The following is a 22541-nucleotide window of genomic DNA, read 5'->3' as shown; positions in this document are numbered from 1 at the left end:
CATAACTATTGAAATTGTTTAAAACTCACCAAACACTAATGACACTATTATTTCAGAAATAAAAATAAAAAAACTCTATATGTATCAGTGATATTCATTTATTTTATAAATTGTATACAATGATCATATATATAGATTTCATTTAATTTGGTAAACAACAGCAATGCTTCCGTTCCATTTAACATTTTCACTTAATATATTAAAACTTTTCAACCCTGGTTTCTAGGACACCGATGTTTTGTATTTCACTCTGGATCAAATCCCCTGGCTTCAGATATTCGGGAGGAGACCTGTACATTCCAACGCCGCCCGGAGTTCCTGTCAGTATTATGTCACCCGGCAGAAGTGTCATAACCCTGAAATTAACATAAATAATTCATTAAAAAAAAAAAAACCTTTTTTATGAAAAGGTTTACTGTGTTCTTTATGCGTACAATATCAATTTTATTTTCAACGTTTTTAATAAATGAAGATTTTGACTTTAACAAATTATTTAAGAATATTATCCAACATGTCCACCCTATAAATTTCTCACAGCTGGGCTTAAGCCTCCTATCCCTTTGTGGAGAAGTTTAAGAGCATGAGCCGAGATGGCCCAGTGGTTAGAATTCATGTATCTTAACCGATGATTTCGGGTTCAAACCCAGGCAAGCACCACTATATATGTATATGCGCTTAATTTGTGTTTATAATTCATCTTGTGCTAAGCAGTGGAAACCTCGTGTGTCTAATCACAATTTTATCGAAATTCTGCCACATGTGCATGCCACAAAATCGCATTGGAGCAGCGCGATGAAATATGTGCCAAGTCCTCTAGAATTTCCTTGATGTTACACATGTGAGTTTCTTCACGATGTTTCCTTTACCGCCGAGCACGAGATGAATTATAAACACAAATAAAGCACATTAAATTTATGTGGTGCTTGCCTGGGTTCGAAGAAGTAATCATCGATTAAGACGAATGCGTTCTATCTGATCATCTCGGCTGTTCTTTTACCCTTTTTACCTTTCACTGGCTAGTGTTTGACCGTTGCGCTGTCAGATGTTAAACATCGACACGATCTACGATGTAGCACGCGACTAAAGGACACCTCTTAACTCTAACACTAAGATTTGAAGACAACAATGTTTCAGCTATCGAGAAATACAGTTCAGACCCGACCCGCGACCCGCCCCGGATTCGCATGGTTGTAATGCTGATACTACATATACTATAAGACTATATTTATTTATGACATCACACTAGAAGCTTTTAAAATTATCAGTGTTTATCTACTATATTATCCATCGATTGTACATATACAAAAACCTTCCAGTCGAATCACTCTATCTATTAAAAAAACCACATCAAAATCTGTTGCGTAGTTTTAAAGATTTAAGCATATATAGGGATATAGGGACAGAAAAAACTACTTTATTTTATAGTATGTAGTGATTTATGTTTAAATTTGTACCTCACTACTAAATTATGTTTATTGTATATATTTTCTTTTCCTCTCTTGAATACCAGTCATTTATTTTCTGATATATTAGTTGGTATTGACTTTACCCACTTAACAGATTACAAATGATGCATTATTTTAAGTGTATCAATAGACACTAGATTACGCTATCGCAATGAACAGTTTTATAGCGGGACAATTATTGCCTAATAGTTATTTTTAAATGGTCCTATTAAAAACTTACAATTTACTCAATACAAGATTATATCAAAACATAGTGTATGGTTAGATCTTTAGAATTACGCAACGGATTTTGATGCGTTTTTTTTAATAGTTAGATTGATTCAAGGGGAAGGTTTATACGTATAATACATGCACAATATGATAGAGAAACATTTATAAATAATAATATTAGGAATTCCCAATGTGATATCGTAGATATACTGTTCCAATGCGGGTTGGTGGAATGCACATGTGGCTGAATTTCGATGAAATTCGACACATGCAGGTTTCCTCACGATGTTTTCCTTCACTGCCGAGCACGAGATGAATAAAAATACACAAATTAAGCACCTATATACAGTGATGCTTGCCTGGGTTTGAACCTGAAATCATCGGTTAAGATACACGCGTTTTAACCATTGGGCCATCTCAGCTCCTAAACCCTATGAGTTGGATCAAAAAAACAACTTAAAAAGCTGTGAACGTTGTATGTAAGGCATGACACCCGTGCAAAGTCGGCGTGTATCCGCTAGTTAATGATAAAATAGCGTTAAACGAGTATTTGTTGACTTCTAGACAGGACATATATAAATGTAATTTTAAATTGACGTACTCTATAACTAAAATGGTGGAAAAGGCAAGAAACTCAGTACTTACTCTTTTTAAACAATTAAAAATACAGTCATGTTAGTTAAATACAATTATATATGTATGTAATATATCTTGCCTTCAAGTCAATAAGTATTAATTCCACGCTTTTTTTATCGTCTGTATAATCTTGTATTGAATAATATGCCTTCTTTAATGATATTTTTTAAAAATGATATAAATATATGAAACGGCAAAGTTAAAAATATCTGTGGAATTAAATATACATACGAGCTAAGTCTCTCGATGACTTTTTCTATCTTATGAACGAGCTGATTGGTATTGCTCGACTGTTTCTCTACTCCATTGACACTGCACTTGATGCTCAAGTTTTGTGGATCACCGATCTCATCACTGGTTGTGATGCAAGGGCCAATTGGACAAAACGTGTCCATGGACTGAAATTTAAATATAGAATAATTTTACTTTTTTTATGTCATTGTACTTAAAATATTCTATATAGGAACTTTAGAATGATCACAATAATGATACGTTTTACCTGGAGCATTTGGAGGCAAAAAGTCAATAATGGTATAATGTATGTCGTACCTTTATGGTCATTAAGACATTTTCATCGTGTGAATGTATTTAGAAGTGGTATGATCACAATTTCACCACGTTTAACAGAACCATGATCCTTGTGATAATGAATTATGTATTGTTATTAGAATTATTTATTTACAAAATATAATTAAAGTTGACGCTAATTTGAATTCAGCTTTCCTGGTGAAGGTCACGGCAAGCCAAGACGCAGCAAAGGCAAGACTTGCTGGGTTATCCCAAACCCAGTAAAAATTTTATGTGTTGGAATTTCTTAAATAGATAAGTATCTTGGTACAGGTATTTTTAAATTTAACAAACACCTTACATAATCGTATGACAACATACGAGTTAGATAAAAAAACACAGATTGCTATGAAGAGTAATGTAGCACTTCAGATAGAGTACATCACAGTAAGATAAGATAAATATCCATTAGGTGTTTGTATATAGAAAAGTCTATGTTATCAAAATGCATTTTTTCATTCATAATATGGATGTCTCAACTACGTACGAGTAGCACGAAATAAATCATGATCATGTCTCAGATTTTCCAGAAGAACTAAACAATTAATATAGCTCTATTTTTGCTCATATCCTGAATTCACTCAGAAGCCTTTTTTTTCTATTGCTTTCACAGATATCAACAGTGTTAACCCTAATAGTTATATTATATTTTTATTCACAAATTGATTTTGTTTTTTTTTTCAATACCCTTGCCCATAAAGTATGTTTTTGATTGATTTCAACTGATTCAGTAGTTAATCGGTATTTTTAAAGATTTTGTCGCATATAACTCATGTGCCATTTCCATAAATTTACTTGTTATTTATAATAATGTAATATTTACTATTTTCAGGTGGCCTTGGTGGAGAAATACAATAAAGAAAATGATGATCTTCCTCCAAAATCTCTTTTAAGCAACTTTTGGCATACTGCGAGATTAATATTGTCAACTATCTACTAAAAGCATATTGCCTCAGAGGTGATTATTGAGAACACTTATTTGTTAGAAAATGTCTAAAAGCTTTTATTTTAACAATTTTTATTTCTTAAATTGCTTGTATGAGGACGGATTATAACTAAATAACAATTGATTTTCGCAAGTACAAAGTCTGAGACGTCAGAGGAATCATTTGATGATGATGAATCGATATTTTTTCTCAATTCGTTGCGAATATCGAGAATTACCTTTGTAGAAAATTTGCTTTTTATATTTCGGCTAACTTTATCACGTAAATTTTCATATACTGTATACATTCAAATGATTTTCTTAATGTTCACTTCTGTACCTTAATTTTTCATTACATTCAAGATTATTAACTCTCTCTTTTGATTTCGATAATTATCAACATATTGTACAATAATTGGATAAGTGGTTAGTACATCAATGTTATTAACTCACCTTGCCAAGTAGAAATTGTCCTCCATTTCTAGTTTTCTGCCAGTCCCTGGCACTGATATCCTGAGCAACGGTGTAACCAAATACATAATCGAACGCATTAGCTGCTTTAACGTTACTCGCCTTTTTGCCAATCACGACGGTGAGTTCAACTTCCCAATCTACTTTCTGCGAACAATTATATATATCTTCTAAAAAAGTTTAGGTCAATAAAATTCAAAAAAGGAACAGTCTTCAATTACTATAAATAAAAATGATTTTTTTCTTACCCTCTTACCCATCTAATATATTATAATAATAAATTATATTATATAAATGATGAGATTGGACCTATTCAAAGCTAATGAAAAATTTAAGACATTGGACAACATCACATACATTACTCTGATCCCAATGTAAGTAGCTAAAGCACTCGTGTAATGGAAGATCAGAAGTAACGAAGGTACCACATACACCCAGATCCAAGACGACATAGAAACTAATGAACCTTCTGCATCGACTCGGCCGGGAATCGAACCCGGGGACCTGAGTGGCGTACCCATGAAAATCGGTGTACACACCACTCGAACACGGAGCTCGTTATTTTTTATTTTTTTTTTATTTTATATTTAGTTCCTAATTTTGTTCTATTAAGATTTAAGACTTGACGTTCGAGACATTTCGAAGAAGAAAAAAACGCAATGTACTCTAACTCTTATGGCTTTAATGATTGCAAGCTGAATAGCAGTAATGATAATTATATGATTGATATAACTGGGCCTTTAGCAATTACAACAGAAATCACTATTATAAGGAGTATTGTCCAGGATTACGCGAAACTACCTTATTGAGTTTTTATTCTGTATTAATCTGGTTGATGACTTCAGGAATGCTCCATCTGTCTTAGAAATGCGTGGCTAATTTGCACATTTACCAACTAGCACCTAAGCTATAAGGGAAATAAACCTCTTCATAATCATAAGATGGGTAATGTCAGTGGTGAATGAAAGTTCCAAATGAGACTTCAAATTCCTTCGAACTGAGAATTATCATAGATTTTTTTCCTTATATATTTGATTGAACTATTACGAAAATGTTTTATGAACAATTTCCATTCCTTCCCGAGGAGAGAATAAACTCAAAAATCAGTTTATGAAATTAATAAAAACTGAAATAGATAAGGTTCATATTTTACAATTACATATTTTACATATTTTACAATTGGCGGCTAGCGTTCTGGAATATGCAGATTTTCCGCAATTACAAGAAGAGCGTCACATTCTGACTGATCTGAGAGTATACCATATTGAGACATACCTATTCTATCACACTGTACCTAATTTAAAAATGGTCATATACGGAACTATAAAAAAAAATATGAGCTTGCAAATATACACCGAAGTAAATTTTGCCATTATATTAAATAACATTATATCAAAAACTTTTCGCCTGAGCCTAAAAACTATAATCTTGGTATTCTATTCGGCAACACCATTAACGATTCTGTATTAAAAGCTAATTAGTTTAGAGAAAACAAAAATATAATTGTTAGTTACGAAGAAAGGAAACTGTGAATAATATGAGGCAAGTAAGTCATCACAAGGGTTAATTTACAAAAAGTATTTATATTCCAATCTTAAAAATAATAATGAGTATAGAGTACCATGTATTTTTAATCTTTGTATTTTTCAGACGAAGGACCTTATTGGATCAAATTTAAAAAGCAAATACTTATGAATTATGATAAAGTGTTCGTCGAATTAAGCGTTGAACTTGAGACACATTTAGTATCAAATTTCATAATTAACAATTTCCTTTTGTGAATAAAATATGTAATATTGTCACCCCATTTGTAGCGTGCATTACTTCATCTGCTACCCACCTACGCACCGTATGAATTACGAGCACAATTTATTTCAATAATTGACCCCAATTGTTAACTGAGGTCATAGCAGACTTTTGTGAATCACTGTATACAATTTTGACCACTCCCTAAGAAATTTTATTGAAGAAAGTGATTAATTTATTTCATGTAATTGTGAAAAAAAAAATTAATATATAATGCCAGCCTTACATTTAATTAAAAATGACGATTCTGAGCCTACTTAAAGAATAATATTTAATTTTTAATCGACTTAAAAAAATGAAGTTATCAATTCGACAAGTATTTATGTTACATTGTCAGAATTGAATAAAATAGGGAACATGCAAATATAATATTTATGAAAATTTTGCTTTTAAACTTTTAAAAAAGTATAAAACAATGGCCCCTGCACTGTTTATATTTGATATAATGTTGTTTTTCAACAATAATTACGAATTAAAATAACTTGAAACTGAACGTATTTTAATACACTAATTAGCGTTCAGTGACGTCACTCCTGTTATGACTACTTATTTGAGGTTATAGTTGTCAAAAAAGTGAATATTGAAACGAAAATTAATTGCGTACTTTGAATAAAAATGGAAGTTGGGTCTGTCAAAGCAGACTCCAGATTCCTCTTTTCAGCTTAAAACTACTTTTTTCTCAATTTTGTGTCAGAAGGTCCACTCAAAAATCAATAATAGATGAACACATTGGCACAAAACATACGTCACGGCTTTTTTCGGAGTATCGAGTTATCCCTTTTAAATTTTTACAAAAAAGTATCTCAAAAGTCGAGAAACCATGCATAAGTATGAAAACCAGTGAGGACGAGTACGATCAATGGGCCAGACAGACAGGAGTGACGTCATACGAAATATAGATCCGTTTTTGCGCGATAATTTAAATTGACATTTTGAAACCGCATTTTTTGCAATGAATTAGAGTGTTTTGGATTTTTAATATACTTGTGTCCTATCGTATATAGAGTTCTGTAAAATAAACACAAAAGTTAAAAACCTTGCTTGCTCCTGAGCACCGTGTGATTAATTTCGTAAGTGTATGTATGTCCACGAATTTCTCGAAAACTAAAACTCTTATTGAGATGATCATGAAGATCTTTCTTTTGTTTGTGAATGTGGAAAATTAAGAGCTTCCATAATAAATACAAAATACAGAATATTTTCTTGCATTTAAATAATAATACTTATTTTACTCGGTGGTAGGGTTATATGCAAATCCATCTGGGTAGGTACCATCCACTCATCAGATATTGTATTGCCAGAGACCAGTACTCAGTATTATTGTGTACTTACTAAATATATTATAATCATTCTAACATAGGCAAATTTTTCCAGTAATCATTTAAAAAAAGAACAATAATTTTTAATTTAGTTAAGTTTTTACATTATACTTACATCAGTAACATCAGTCCTAAGCTTCACAGCATCCTTTTGGCCGATGATTGTGCTTGAAAATTTGCTGAAGATCATGGGTACTTCAGGAGGAGTCAATTTCTGCTCTTCGCAATGGTCTTTGTAATTAAGCCCTACACACAATACTTTGTCATTTCCGTGGATTGGTGCTGCCAGTTTAATAGAAGACAAGGGTACTGATGCTGGATTTGAAGACTTTAGCCTAAAAATTATATGATATAATATACATTGTTAGCGTTTTATTTCCCCTGTTTTGAATATATTGCTTCAAACTTAGCTTATACTTATTTTAAGTCAGATATTTTAGATTGATAAAAAATATAAGCATATAAAAACTCTTTGCTCTTACTCTTTGTAGCAAAGAAGTTGTATATTATTATATTTTTATTGAAGCTGTGCTATTATTTCTGAGCAAGCCTTTTTACTTATTCATCCCACCTTCATATGAGTACAATAAGGATCTATGAAGGTTCTATCTTTATCTACTAAAATATGCATGAATTATACATGCTAAGCCTCCTCTTTAATAAATCTGTTAATTGATAGCAAAAACACACTTTAAAAGACAGCTAGAATAGACTTGGTATTATACTATGTACATGTGATACATTGCTGTTTTATTTCTTAAATAACTAATTTTCTTCATTTATACGGCTCAATAAACATAGCCACAATATGTTACTTTTAAGTATTCATTATTACAATATCACCTCAATAAATAATGGTTAACAGTTACAGATAGCCAGTAATTTAATAAATTCTTGAGATAGCAAACCTACCTAACCCATTATCAAGGACAAGCATAATTAATTACACATTATTTATTAAAATATTGATACAGGGTTGAGTAGGTAAAGTCAATGTCTTAAAAAGTAAAAAAAAAAGACAGTAAAATAAATTTGTATAGAATTAATGACAGTATTATAATATTGAAAACACATTTTACATACAGCTTATTTGAATTTTAAATGAATTTACATGTACCTAGGTAAAATTTAAATGGACTTATATAGCTTACATTTATTTTAGTATTAAAGAGAAGCAAATGTGACCTTGTTTACTATTGGTAGCATCCATTCTTAATATATTCTACCACCATAATGAAATAAGTATTGATGAGTTATGGTATAAACCTGCCTACAGGCACAAGGGACGTAATACCTTAATTTCCAAGATTAGTGATGCATTAATAATATCTGCGAACTATTTTTTTTTTTACAGAACCACTGTCTATGGTTACTGTTGAACACTTACCATCAGGTGGTCCATTGACAGAGTGTAAATAATTATGACATAAAAAAAACTCATTAACCATAATTACTGTTAATGAAAGAAGTTTATACTACATCTTACAATATCTTCAACTTAGGGTTGATGGTTAAAAATTTCAAATCAAACTAGAAAATAACAACAGAAAGTAGTAGGTAAGGTGCTCATTGGTGGCAAAAAAAAAATAGTAAGTAGGTAGTAAGTGGTGTCATAGTTTACCTGTAAAATTGAAGATTAATTGAACAGTTCTTATGTTTTACAGATAATATTTAATGATATCTATGATTAGATATTTGTCATTTATATTAATTTTACTATACACAGTTCAGTATTGCCCTATTTCATTAACCCCTTATCGGACAGGAAGAAAAACAAAAATCATTTTTTTCATAGCTTAAGTAGATTCAATTAAATTCTTGGTTTAATGGCTTTTAAGCTTAAGTAGATGTTCTTCGTTCATGATTCTGACGTTGACATTGGAAATTTGAAAGCTAAATATACCAGCAAAATAATTCTATATTTATCTAAGATTATTTTTGTGTAAATAATATAACTTAATGGTAGCCATTTTAAATACTGGGGAATTTAGCTAGATTAGGGGAGTGGGAAAATAGTTCCTGTGCCCGATTAAGGATTAAGCTTGTCCCCGATCAAATATCTAATAGAAGAATATTAGTAGAAATTCTAACCCTTACATGCATAATTTCAGACATATGTCTAAATTTCTTTGTTTTTTAATTAATTCGTACAGTAATCAGTTTCACCTACCTTTTAACCTTTTCCACATCACCATTTTTCAAAATATCTAACAGGTTGCTAGGCAAGCTTGAGTCAGATTTATTGATGTCTACAACATTATCACCATCTAAATATCCAACTCGAATATCATTAGGTTTTTCGTTATATACAAATTGTACGAACTTCATATTTCTACACGAACTGACAGAAAACTTCCTAATACCGACGTTACTAGTGATATTAAAACCTTTTTTAATATGATAGTGAGTTTTTATAGACGTTATCGCGCGCCGGGCGAACGAAATTGTGTTATTCATAATGTCGAGTGGACGTCACGTCCAAATGAATTCAAATAAACAAAAAGTTACGTAATGAATACGTCGATATTTTTATATATTTAGTTTATTTGCAATGTTTTATCACGCAGTCTTCTTAAAAATTTAAGTCTTCCAAAAGTTATAACATCATTACAATTTAATAAATTAATAACTCAATACTTAAACTTTATAGTTTATTATCTTTATAAGTAAACAAAATTAACTATCTCGAAGTTGATTGGTTGTTAATTCAACCTTCAACGAGCTAAACATGTCATTATCAATGTTTCAAAAATAGACTATATTTGCAGTGTAAATAATAACCATATTGTAATGAATAGTTATTTGTTACTAACTTCAAATTTATCATTCATGATCGCAAAACGAACATTATTATCGCTGTGTTGTCAGTTGTCACCTCTTGTCAACTTGTCATCACAACAAATTTCGTTCAGTAACTATGTTAGTATGGTAGGTACGCTGAATTAAAAATACATTATTCTTAACGTGAACTTTTTAATATTAACATTTTTTATAGTTTTCTACAGATATATAATAATTACTGACAGGTTTAATCAAAATGTCGAGTTTTACTTCCAATTGTTTGTGATTGGATTGTATCCTGTAGCACCGGAGTATATGAGCCAGTGTTGTCTTCATTAACATCATAGCATATGATCGACCTATAAAGAGTAATAAGCAAATCATTGGTGCAAATTACAAAAGATGTATTATAGCTATTACAATAAAAGTAAAAAAGAGAGGGAAGGGGAAGGAATAAAAAAAAAGACAGAGACAGAGAGAGATAGGAAGACACAGAGACATTTTAATAAAAGTATGAAATAAAAAGGTTGATGACACGAAAAAGCGATAGTGACTATTATTAAACTGTGTAAAAAATACTAAGGGTTTTACCCTTAATTGTTACTTTCAATATACGTAGATAGCTTTCCTTGTACTATATAACTAACCTATACAATTCCTTTTTCCAATACTAAAAGCCATGTAAGCGTTAGGATTGGATGGCAAATCCTTTTCTAACCAACGTTCTGGTTTGAACTGGTCAGCATCATGCCCCCACATGTCATGACGATGTACACCGTAGAACGAGAAGAAGCAATTGTTACCAGGTTTTAAAGTATAATTTTCTGAAAAAAAAGGCATAATTGTAATGTTATAAAAGGTAAAAGGAACTCGGTATGTTCGTTTCCTCATAAAGACTAAACCGATCACAATTAAATTTGTAAAGGAACCTGCAGCAAGACAAATACATTTTTGTTGAATTAAAAAAATAATAAAAGGAATACGTGTACGTTGGTGAACAGTTTCAGAGAGCGTCAAACGGGGTCGAGGCATTACTGTACTGTACCGTTCTGTTCTGACAAATTTTGAAAAAACTTAAAGAGCCTTCCCGATGGTTCGTTTGGATGACTCGAGCGAGCGGTTTTATTGCACCTGTTCACCCCGGATTAAGATTGGCTTAAACATAAAATCCCCGTTTTTTATTACCTTCGCTTTTGTCTTCCAGTTCTGGATATGGACAATTATTTTGGCGTTAATCAATACTCCGATGTGGCATCTCTGCATTGAGCCAAATCAAATTAAGGTAGAGGTTTCAAATTTTAAAGATAATTTCTTGTTTTCAAAACAACAACAACATCCCCGTTGACTTGGTCACTTACGCGGAAAAAGATCAGGTTACCTGACTATAGCTCTATAGTATCCTCGCCCTGTCGTCGAACTTCAGAAGAAAGGGAGGACATAAGGAGGAAGCGCATTTGGTTCTCATTTAGTAAAACATAGTCATAAAATATTATTTATAAGATCCATCTTGAATAAATTAATAATACTTACTTAATTTAACCTCTTTGTCGATATATCTCACCACAAAAGGTGCCATTACAAGGAAACGCATGCTTTCTTTGAGTACGGCTTCTGTGTAGGTCATTTTCCCCAAATCTTGTTTTACTAGATCTCTGTCCGAGTCTCCAAATATATAAAATAACCTAAAATGTAAATAATTTTCTTCAAAACAAAATGTTTTAAACGTCGTACCCAGTTTCAACGGTTTTGTTTTTAGTTATTATTTTTTATATGGTTATATTTCACCATGAAGACCTACTAGAATACTTACGAGTTCCAGAGAGGGCTATGCGAGATCATGTTAGTCGTATAATATTCCTGCTTTAATAATAGAGCAAAAATTTACAATGTAAAACAATTGCAATAATTTAATGTCAGGCGAAAGTGGAAAAGTAATAAAATTATTGTAAAAATGCCTATAATAAATACACATTTTGTTTTTATTTATTAAAATATAATTTAAATTGAAATATTCGAATGCGTGAATTTTAATAAGTTATTTTGAATTATTAGTACAAAGTTAACTAATTAGATAGTTATTGACGTAATCAAAAGTATGTCTTATGCTCAGTATGTTTTAATAGCAAAACATTTAATATACGGACGATCTGAAGAAAAAAAATATTACTTAGATACAAACATGACAGATCTATAAATAAAACCCAACAGAAACTCAGAATAAATTAAAGTACATAACTACATAATGACTACGTCAAAACATTATACTAAGTCACTAAGTGAAGAAGAATAAATAGTATATCAATAACACATCAAAAATATAAAAGTCATTCACTTTTATATAAGTATCGATGTACCTACTCATCAAGAATTTTTTTTTGTGTTTCAGGATACGATCCAATCAAAATCAATGTAAATAGAAGAACGCTAGATGTGGTATCACTTCCAGCTATTATCATATTGTGTACTTCATCAATTATTTCTTTTTCTGATAACTCATTCGAACTTAGAAGATGTTCTATAAAACTGTTTCTTCCTGTAAAAAGAAAAAAACGTGCATATATAAAAATAATGTGAAAAAAATCTTAATATTATGTATCCAAATAATTATGGTTCAACCTAAACTATCACTATAAATATTTTTATTTACATGAGAGTCTATATTCTATGAATGGAAAAGGTAAAAGCCGGTGTCATTCAGGTCACTAATGGAACGTCGCCCTTGATTAAAGTGTCTAGACTATCTATAAAATTACAAAGCCGCACTGGAAGGATTTATTTACAAACTAGTTGATAACCGCGGCTACGCTCGCGTTTTAAGGGGTCGATTGTCATATATCAGGCAAAAAAAGTATCCTTCTCTTCTTTGGAGTTTAAGCCTGCCTCATACCAAAATTTCTTCCAATTCGGTTTAGTGGTTTGGCAGTGAAAGAGCGGTAGATAAGACAGAGTTACTTTAACATTTATAATATAGATATAAGACTACGTATTAAATATTTTGTGATATCTCATCCACAAATAAGACTGACATCTATTGCACTATGGATCTCAAAATATTTTAAAGCTCTTCTAAACTAGAGCCACAGAAAGAAACGTCTACCCAGAAACGGAATCGATAGACAGCTCGAAATAAACTTATCTTTATGACAGTTCACACCAAAGAATAATTCTACCAACATTTTATGCTGATTACTGTTAATAGGTAGTTTATACAGATATTTTTTAAGCAATAGAAGCATCTAATTGAACTTTTCTTACCTTGTTTATTGTTATTTGACATTTCAAATTCCTGTTGTTTTTTGGACAAAACCTTAAATAGAATTAAACATTAGTGTTATATTTAATTGATTTTATTTTAAATATACCAAAACTGACACTTGGTAGTTACCACCTACTCGTCAGATATTCTACCACTAATCAGCAGTACTCAGTACAGTTGTGTTTCGATTTGAGTGTGCCAGTGAATAGGCACAAGGGTCATAACATCTTAGTCCCAAAATTTTTAATGGCGCATTGGCGATCTAAGGTGTAGTTAATATTTCTTAGAGCGTCAGCACCATGAGCGGTGGTGACCACTTACCATCTTTCGTTCATGCGGCGTACGCCTACCTAAACCATAAAAAATATAAAAATGGTAAAATTAAAAAAATGCCATTTTTCAGAAATGATATTGACCATATATGTACACTGTACAGTCGGGGTAAGAAAAGGTGCGTCACCTTAAGATTTGTTTTCGCGTGCTTAGTATGAGCGATAATCTGATTTACCGATCGAGAATGACATATTGCATCGCAATAAGTCGCACTTTTGGAATTTTGAACCAAGTTACCATACTATTTAAGTTTAATATTACATGCAGTTGTCTGTTTTGTGCATTAGTTTCAAAAGGTACTAAGAATTTTAGACTTGATAAAGGAATTAACTTGAAAACTGACGAATTTATGTCAAGAATCAGATTTAAAATAATACGTACTTGCCTTGTCATCTCATGCAAAACTTCAATACACCGATCTTGTTCTTTTTTCAAATTGGATAAGTTATATATAAAATCAAATTGTAGCAAAATTGTTTGGTATCTAACTGTCCCATTGCCAAAAGCTAAGTGCAGCGCTTTAGTGTAGTTCACTGCTTCATCGTCGTTAACTTCAACGCCCATCGCCGTCGCTGTAAATAAAAATAAATTTTGATGATAGTTACCTTGACCTCCCTCTTTTTTGTCAAAAGACGCCCTCTGTCAAGTAGTGTGTACTTGTACCTGGATTCGATTCCCAGCCGAGTCGATGTAGAAGAAGTTGTTTTAGGTCTGGGTGTTAGTGGTACCGTCGATACTTCTGATTTTCCATAGCACAAGTGCTTAAGCTACTTACGTTGGGTTTAGAGTAATGTACATATGTAATGTTATCCAATATTTATTTATTTGTTTATGGGAATTTTAGATATATTTATATAAAAAAAATTTCATGCTGTAATTACAGAAAAGTCTTAATGGGCAGTTATGGTAGTACATATAAGTTAAGAATTTAATCTAGTTTACAAATTACTACTTACAGCAGATAGATTCTAGAGACAGTTGTCTCAAATATGTTGAATGGTCAAATGGACCATTTCCAGATTCCTTCTCAAATATCTTGACCAATTTTCGTGCTTTATTGTTGAATATTGGCAAATAGGTGTCCAATACTTGCTGGTTGAATGTAGGCAGGATAATCTTACGATGTCGTTTCCATGTTGTTACTGAAAACGTACATACATTTGTATATTTAGTATATTTATGTTACAATTTTATCGCTATAAAGGTATGAAGCAGATTGCGTTCTTCATTTAAGTATGTGTATGATAACTGTATTTATAAAAAGAGTAACTGCTGAGTTTCTTGCCGTTTCTTCTCGGTAGAATCTACTTTCAGAACCAGTGGTAGCTTCACTTAAAATAATTGTTAAATGACGGTGATTGTAATAGCCTACTTGAATAAAGTATATTTTGATTTCGAATAATCATTATGGTTTTTTGGTTTTGTCATCTGTAGTTATTATTATAAATAATATTATATTAACAATATCAGAACCGGTATTTTGGTGCTTGCCTGAGTAATATAGCCTCATATAATTGCGCATTTTCGAAATAGTTTCAGCCCGCGGCTTCACTTGCTGTGAGGTGGAGTGAGAGTTACCTATCTGTCGTAAGGGTAACCTATGTTATTTTCTATACCGTTACAATAATAAACAAATAACATATGAATTAAAGTATTAGGACATTGTAATGTATTCAAGTGATCTTACCGTCGGAAAATAGCAATCCTTCACCGACCAACTCCTTACACTTTTCCGCGAAAACGGAGTCTTTTTGAAGGCACATATTTGCCACAAGAGTTATTTCGTCCGGGTCCGTTAAAACTGTAAATTAAAAAAATTGCTGTACGACATTATACACAACTAAAATACTACAGGCTTACACATAGTATGAGTTGAACGTTTGTCTTCAGAAGCATAACTCAACTCTCTACCTTGTGATGCTGCAGTAACCAAGGGTAAATACTACTTAATTACTTATCGTAATTGTGTCACTTCATTTACAACAATCGTAGAACACTAGTGTAATTTGTGCTTGGTTATTAGCTATGCTGATAAAATGATTTTCGTATAAACAAGATTTCTATCGTAGCGTGACTAAACCGCAGGCAAAATGTTCCTTTATCATTTACATATACAAGTATATTTTTATAATTCGAACCTTTTGGTATAGAAAGTTAGATTGTATAAATTCTGTATAAAAATAGGAAAATTGCGTTACAGTTTTGAAGAATAAAAAATAAAATACAATATTTAGGTCTCTATTATGTTGACAGAACACAATTGTCTTCGTTGTATTCGTGGGCGTTTGAATGAAACTGAAATTTTATACATAATTTTAAAATAATAACTAACCTAACTTCTTATTATATCAACTGTCTGCCAGTGAAAGTCCTGTCAAAATCGGTCCAGCCTTTCCAGAGATTATCCGAACAAACAGATAGACAAAAATTCTAAAAAATATTATTGTATTGAGTAAATAATGGTTATTTAAATATTATTACAATCAGAAACTCCAATTTTATTTGTATGTATATATTGTATGTATAGATAATTAGGGGCCTGTACTAATTTGTTTAATTGACTTAGGACAAAATCAGACAGCCCTCGCTGGGATAAACAACGATTGACGCAAGTAAAACTGTTCCGACCAGCTGGACACATAATAAAAAGAAATTAAACAAGTTGTTTGTAAGCCGTTAAAGCTGTTGTTTGTTTTAACAGCAGTTTGTCATAGAAGTTTCGTAAAATATGGAATGCGGATTCTACGATAATATTTGAACATTCTACCGTAAAGAGAAATGACAAGTAGTAGGCATTAAATGACATAATCAGAATATTACTCCATCATCATCCCAATTTTATTTGGGTTGATGCAGCATGTCTTCTCCTTCCATACTTCTCTGATGACATCAGATGTCATCTCACAAGCAACATTATTTCCAATCATATCGTCTTTCACACAACCCATCCATCGTTTCTTGGGTCGTCCTCTACCTCTATATCCATCCACATCCATGCTCAAGGCCTTCGCAATATGTTCACGGATATTACTCCATTCTGATGAAATATTGCAGGACGTAGCTAGTCAAGGATAATCATCCTTGCAGTATCCCTGCATGAATTCCTTTTTTTGTTACGACATAGTTAGACGAAATGGCTAAGTGATGGTAAGTCACCACCAGACGTAATCATTCGCACTCACATAGACCCTTCAAACTGCAATACTTCTTGGTAATTGCTGTTTGAAAATATCTAATCATTGGATGGTTCCTACCACGATGGACTAGCAAAAAAGAAGATATTATAATAACTCACAATAAAATTTCTTGGGGCCAATCAAGAAGTACACAGCGTGACCTTTTCTAAAACATTCCTGCGTCAAAGCTTTGAATCTGTCCCATAGTTCTGGAATAAAAATAAAGATTTTATTTCACTATACAACTATTGACAAACGAGTGATGTTTATTTAAAATGTGTACATAACTGAATGAAACATACATTACAAACATTACTTACATATTGATGACAAATTAAATTACATTTATTGGAATATAAATATATTTTAAATAAATAATAATGATTTACAAAACTCGATTCGTCGATTTAAGTATTCTGGGCCGCTGTCCAATGGGCATTTTTGGCGAAATAGAAAATAGATTAATTATATGTTTTCTTAACTAAAGTATTAATTAATGAATTATACTTTATTGTGCACCACAAACAAAATATAGAAAGACAGAAAAGAAGAAAGTAACACAGAATTAATAAAATACAAAAATGTAAAATAAAATGTAAAAAATAAATGTGGATTAAAAGTAAGAATAATGGGCGGACTTATGGCTAATTAGCCATCTCTTCTAGACAACCCAAGTGAATAAATGAATAAACATATATTCAAGTAAACTTTACAATCAAGCAATATTTGACACTATGACACCGTTTCGGATGGAGTTAATTCTAATAACTAATACCGAATAGGATACCTCAACTCCATCCCAATCTAACTTTATCTATTTATCACGAAAATGAACCTCTCTCAAATTAAACTCAGAGCCAATTTCGACTGTTGCCTTAGTCTAAAAGGGTAATAGTTGAAAAGCGACGCAAACTTATTATATGAAGGCATCTTTGCCCAAAGAGTTTTATTATAATAAGTAGAATAAGATATTGATTTATGGTGTCTGAATTAAAAAATATAACTTCGTTAAATGATACATGATTATTATTATTATATATTTTCTAGTATTTTATTATATTAACAATTTTTCTGTACCGTATGCAAGCGTAAAGCATAACCAATAAAATTATTAAGGGTTATTATCATTACGCCTATAAATTCTTGGACTTTTATTTTAAAAATTATTTATTTAAATTTATTCAACGTGATAGAAAATAATTTATTGGAAACCAATCACAAAAAGACTAGTCAATTTTTTATTTGGTAGTAAGCTATGTATTTGCTGTAAATAATCTTCAAAATAAATTAATGATAATTTTGAATAAAAGATTGTATTTCAAACTTGCAATGATAATATTTATTAGCAAATTGTAATTCTATATACTAATAATATCATTATATAAATAATATATATATTAAACTTATATGAAATTTGTGAAAATAAATTTGAGTCATAATGTTGTGTAGATTAGCTAGATCAAAATTTGGTTTTTATGTAGTAGGTAATTCGTTTCATTAATATCACATCTGTATCAAATTTAATTGCCAAGGTCGAAATTATATTGTTATACCACTCCGAACATCTGTTAAACGTCATCTGAAATCGATAATATTTTCTTAATAGATACTCTATTTGTATAATATTGTGGACGACGATTATAATTCAAATGAAATGCCCAAGGTAAAACTAACATATCCATGAATAAGTACTAAGTAATTGACGAAAATCGCTTCGGATATAAAACATTTTTTTGATAAATAAAAATAGATATTACCTTGACGACACAAAATTCTTTACTCGAATCTTTATAAATATGTACTAGAAATAATTTTCAGCAACAGATTTTTAGATGAAGATACATATCACCCAAAGTTTATCCGGAATTAGGCATGTGGTCGTAGGAGAATATTACTTTTTTTTGATAAAATATTTTATATAAAACATTTTGAAACAAATTATTTCCTTTTTTATTCACCTTTATATTAGAACTAGCGACCCGCCCCGGCTGCGCATGGGTGCAATACTGATACTAAATATACTACATAATTTGTTTATTTACGACTTCAGTTTGTACTGTGATAGTACAAACTTTTAAAATTATCAATGTTTATTTACTATATTGTCCATTTACAAAAACCTTTCTCTCGCATCGCTCTATCTATTAAAAAAACCGCATCAAAATCCGTTAAGCATATAAATAGACATAGGTACAGAGAAAGTAACTTTTGTTTTATACTGTGTAGTGAAAAAGCAAATTAAGTAGATTAAAAGAAAGCTGCGGAGGTACTTAAATACAAAACAGACTAAAGAAAGTGTTTTTCTTTTCCTTTATACATATATAATCGAGCAAATGAAAAAATACAAAACATTTAATTCATAAAATGACAAGAGATGACCTATTTTTTAAAAGGTATTATTATCAAATTTTACCACACTTTATGTACATCTGCGTTACTTAAATTACAGTATAATATAGTTATATTAAAAAAATAATTACTTACGAATTGAATTTCCTAAAACCATATACGCATGTCCAATTAGGGGTAAGCACCCGTCTGCAATTGGTGGCTCTCCTTTTCTGCGTCTTGTTAACAATATCCAGCATAGAAAAAGGATCGTCAGAAGATGAATAAATACCAGCGCCATAATTATTCTATTCTAAAAAAATAATTATTCTATTGTATACCTGAAGCTAGAACTATACTAGAAATTATGCAAGGGTTAGGTTTTGGGATTTCCCGAAAATTTCAAAGTAAATACACGAGACAGCACACACAAAAAAAAGATCAAATCCAATTTATTTTCTTTTGTTTTTTTTTAAGAGCAGTCAATTTTTTAAGAGTGAGAAACGTATTAATTAATTAAAAAACCTTTAACGTTAATTACAGTCTTTACAGTCAATTACATGAAAAAAGCAATTATTAATTGTTTTTTTATTTGATTTAATCACACAGATTCACTTTTGAGCAGTTAAGTCTTATAGTTTAATAATTAAATGATCTAAATATAAATAATAAAACTGGCTTCTAAATCATTCTATAAAATCATCAACTAACGCATTAAATTTACTTCTTTCCAAATATTACTTTGCTGTTTCAGTTTTTTTTTATTAATACAAGAAAACACACTCTCATTTTCCACAGATCTTGGTTAAGACAAAAATTTCGACACTATTCTCGAGTCTCAACTCGAAAGTTTCAGGACTCTACCCTACATGTTCAGCACATAAGTTTATTGTTTTCTTCAGAAACGTTTTCTATTATTTATTTGTCCTCAAAATCGATTTAATTATACTACTTGCAATAAACTCAAAGCAATAAAAAAACATACACGGATTGTTGCAATTATTCTTAATAATAAATTACCCAATTACACGAAATCAAATTACATGTATATTAGCAACATATGCAGCCATTACGAATGGTATTAGTTTTTATCGGATATACAATCCTAGCCATTTGGGATGGTCTTTTGAATCTAGATATAACTATTCATAATATTATTATTACAAAAATTACAATTTAATTTAAAACTATAACGTTCACATTAACGGATATAATAAGGATAATTTAATTTTGAATGGTATATTAACAGAAACTCACCTTAACTCCTTTAAAATATATTCTATAACGGTGTGACTTACGAGTACACACTATAAAGTAATGTAAATATAAATATTCTTAAAATTATATGTGTCGCGTGACCGTACGACATAAATGCAGAGCAACTAATGATTAAGAAGGCTTACGACTCAAAGGGTAGCTAAATTTATTTAATCAATTAGGGGCATCCTTGTAATAATTTGACGTAGACGCTTCATGTTTTTTTTTTTTCAAATGAAAGATAGGTAAGATTAGCATAAACGGCGCTCTACGTTTATTGAAAAACTTATGGTTCAACCTTGTTACTACCTAGTAACAAGGTTGAACCGAAAACGAATAAGAAATTAGTCATGATACATTGGCAAAAATCTTTCATATTTTATTAAGCACATACGTCATTTCGGAAAACATACTTAGTATGTTTTTATTACGCACTTTGTCATTCCGTAAAATATAATAAATATTTTTTATGGTGTACTTATATTCACAGAAGCAAGTATTAAATTCACTAATTTATTAATTATAGAATAATAATCACGCTTAATTTGTTTTTATTGTAATTTCAAGGTCAATTGTCAATAAAAACTTTCGGAGAAAACTTGGAAATTCTGCCAAATCTATCTTGACGTTTGAAGAGATAGGCAGAGTTCCCTTCCTTGCCAACGGAAAGGATTGCACCTACTGGTAAAAAAATTGTAGGTAATTACTTTACTATCCATGGCAAACATAAGACGTCATATATTATATGTATAGTACAGGATCCGGGGCCTATTTTGTCACTTGATTACTATCAAGCTAATTTTCCGTGAGTAGCTTCATTTTGATAAGACGCCCAACAATTTCCTGTGCGAAAATTCTCGATATTGGTAGCTAACAGAGGTAGCAATAATAAAATATGTCGATTTGATGATTCTCAAATATTAATTACTAACTGGATTGTTTTTTATTAAATCTTAAGATAATTATCTAAATTATTTGAAAAAATATTTGTCCTACAAAATCTATGGTTTCATCAAAGAGTCCTCCCCCTCCAACATGTATTGATAACGAGATCACCAAAAATTATTACTAACCAGCTGATTTTTTTTTTATTACTTAGTTAATATATATATAATGTCACGGTCATATTGTCCTACAAATTCCGTGGTATGTTATCCCGGTCCTACGGTCAGAAATTGTTAATACCATAAGACCATTTTTCTCATTACTAACTGTAGGACAAAAATATTACATAATAGGTTAGTGTGTTCAGTGCCCAAATAAAACAATGTCCTACAAAAAAACAGGTATGCATCACTAGTCCGACAAAAATTGTCATTTTTTCGTTTTCCGATTTCTAACATAAGATACAGTGAGAAAATCTTTTTTTTAAATTTAAATAAGTTTACTTTTTTGAAAAATGAGGTACAAAAATTGGTGTATTGGTGTATTTATAGATAATAAAAATTAATCTTCTTCTTATTCATCCGATGAATCATAATCTTCGCTACTAACATCGCTGTCATCTTCATTTGTGTCACTTTCCTCACTTGTGATATCTGACTCTATAATAACATGAAAAAATTAAGTAAATTATATAATAATGAATAATCAATCAATAAATAACAATAGTATAAATAGGTTACCTTGTATTTCAGAAGATAATTCTTCAAAAGATGGACTTTGGGGACCATCAAACCAATAGTATTCATATTTGCCATCAATTATTGTCCATCCAAAATTTTCCGGCAATTTTTCCGTGGGGTACCGCATATGTGCGTTACACCATACATTGCAGATAAATACAGTTCTTTTAATTTGTTGTAACAATTCTTCTTTTGTTGGTGGCAAACTGGAAGGATCATATCCTACGATTTTTTGTTTAGTAATAATTTTTGGTGATCTCGTTATCAATACATGTTGGAGGGGGAGGACTCTTTGATGAAACCATAGATTTTGTAGGACAAATATTTTTTCAAATAATTTAGATAATTATCTTAAGATTTAATAAAAAACAATCCAGTTAGTAAT

General features: G+C 30.8%; 2 protein-coding genes across 2 annotated transcripts; both read right to left on the bottom strand.

The window, feature by feature from the left end:
- Positions 1–82: 82 nt before the first annotated feature.
- LOC124539835 (fumarylacetoacetate hydrolase domain-containing protein 2) lies at positions 83–9980 on the bottom strand. The gene is made up of 5 exons (XM_047117194.1): positions 9571–9980; positions 7516–7735; positions 4258–4422; positions 2544–2710; positions 83–356 (listed from the first exon to the last, which is right to left on the bottom strand). Exons 1-5 carry the CDS (start codon positions 9855–9857, stop codon positions 200–202), a joined length of 996 nt encoding a protein of 331 aa, XP_046973150.1. The 5' UTR covers positions 9858–9980; the 3' UTR covers positions 83–199.
- Positions 9981–10353: 373 nt separating this feature from the next.
- LOC124539624 (cytochrome P450 4C1-like) lies at positions 10354–20662 on the bottom strand. Its single transcript, XM_047116922.1, has 10 exons — positions 20532–20662; positions 19431–19587; positions 15458–15580; positions 14727–14912; positions 14152–14342; positions 13437–13488; positions 12540–12714; positions 11712–11863; positions 10829–11005; positions 10354–10540 (listed from the first exon to the last, which is right to left on the bottom strand). The coding sequence occupies exons 2-10, from the start codon at positions 19573–19575 to the stop codon at positions 10380–10382; spliced, it is 1362 nt and encodes a 453-aa protein (XP_046972878.1). The 5' UTR covers positions 19576–19587; positions 20532–20662; the 3' UTR covers positions 10354–10379.
- Positions 20663–22541: the final 1879 nt, after the last annotated feature.

Source organism: Vanessa cardui, chromosome 23 (genome assembly GCF_905220365.1).
Source record: "Vanessa cardui chromosome 23, ilVanCard2.1, whole genome shotgun sequence".
In the NCBI taxonomy this organism is placed as follows: Eukaryota; Metazoa; Arthropoda; class Insecta; order Lepidoptera; family Nymphalidae; genus Vanessa; species Vanessa cardui.
The sequence above is the reverse complement of the archived record's forward strand: the minus strand, read 5'-3'. Positions and strand labels throughout refer to the sequence as shown.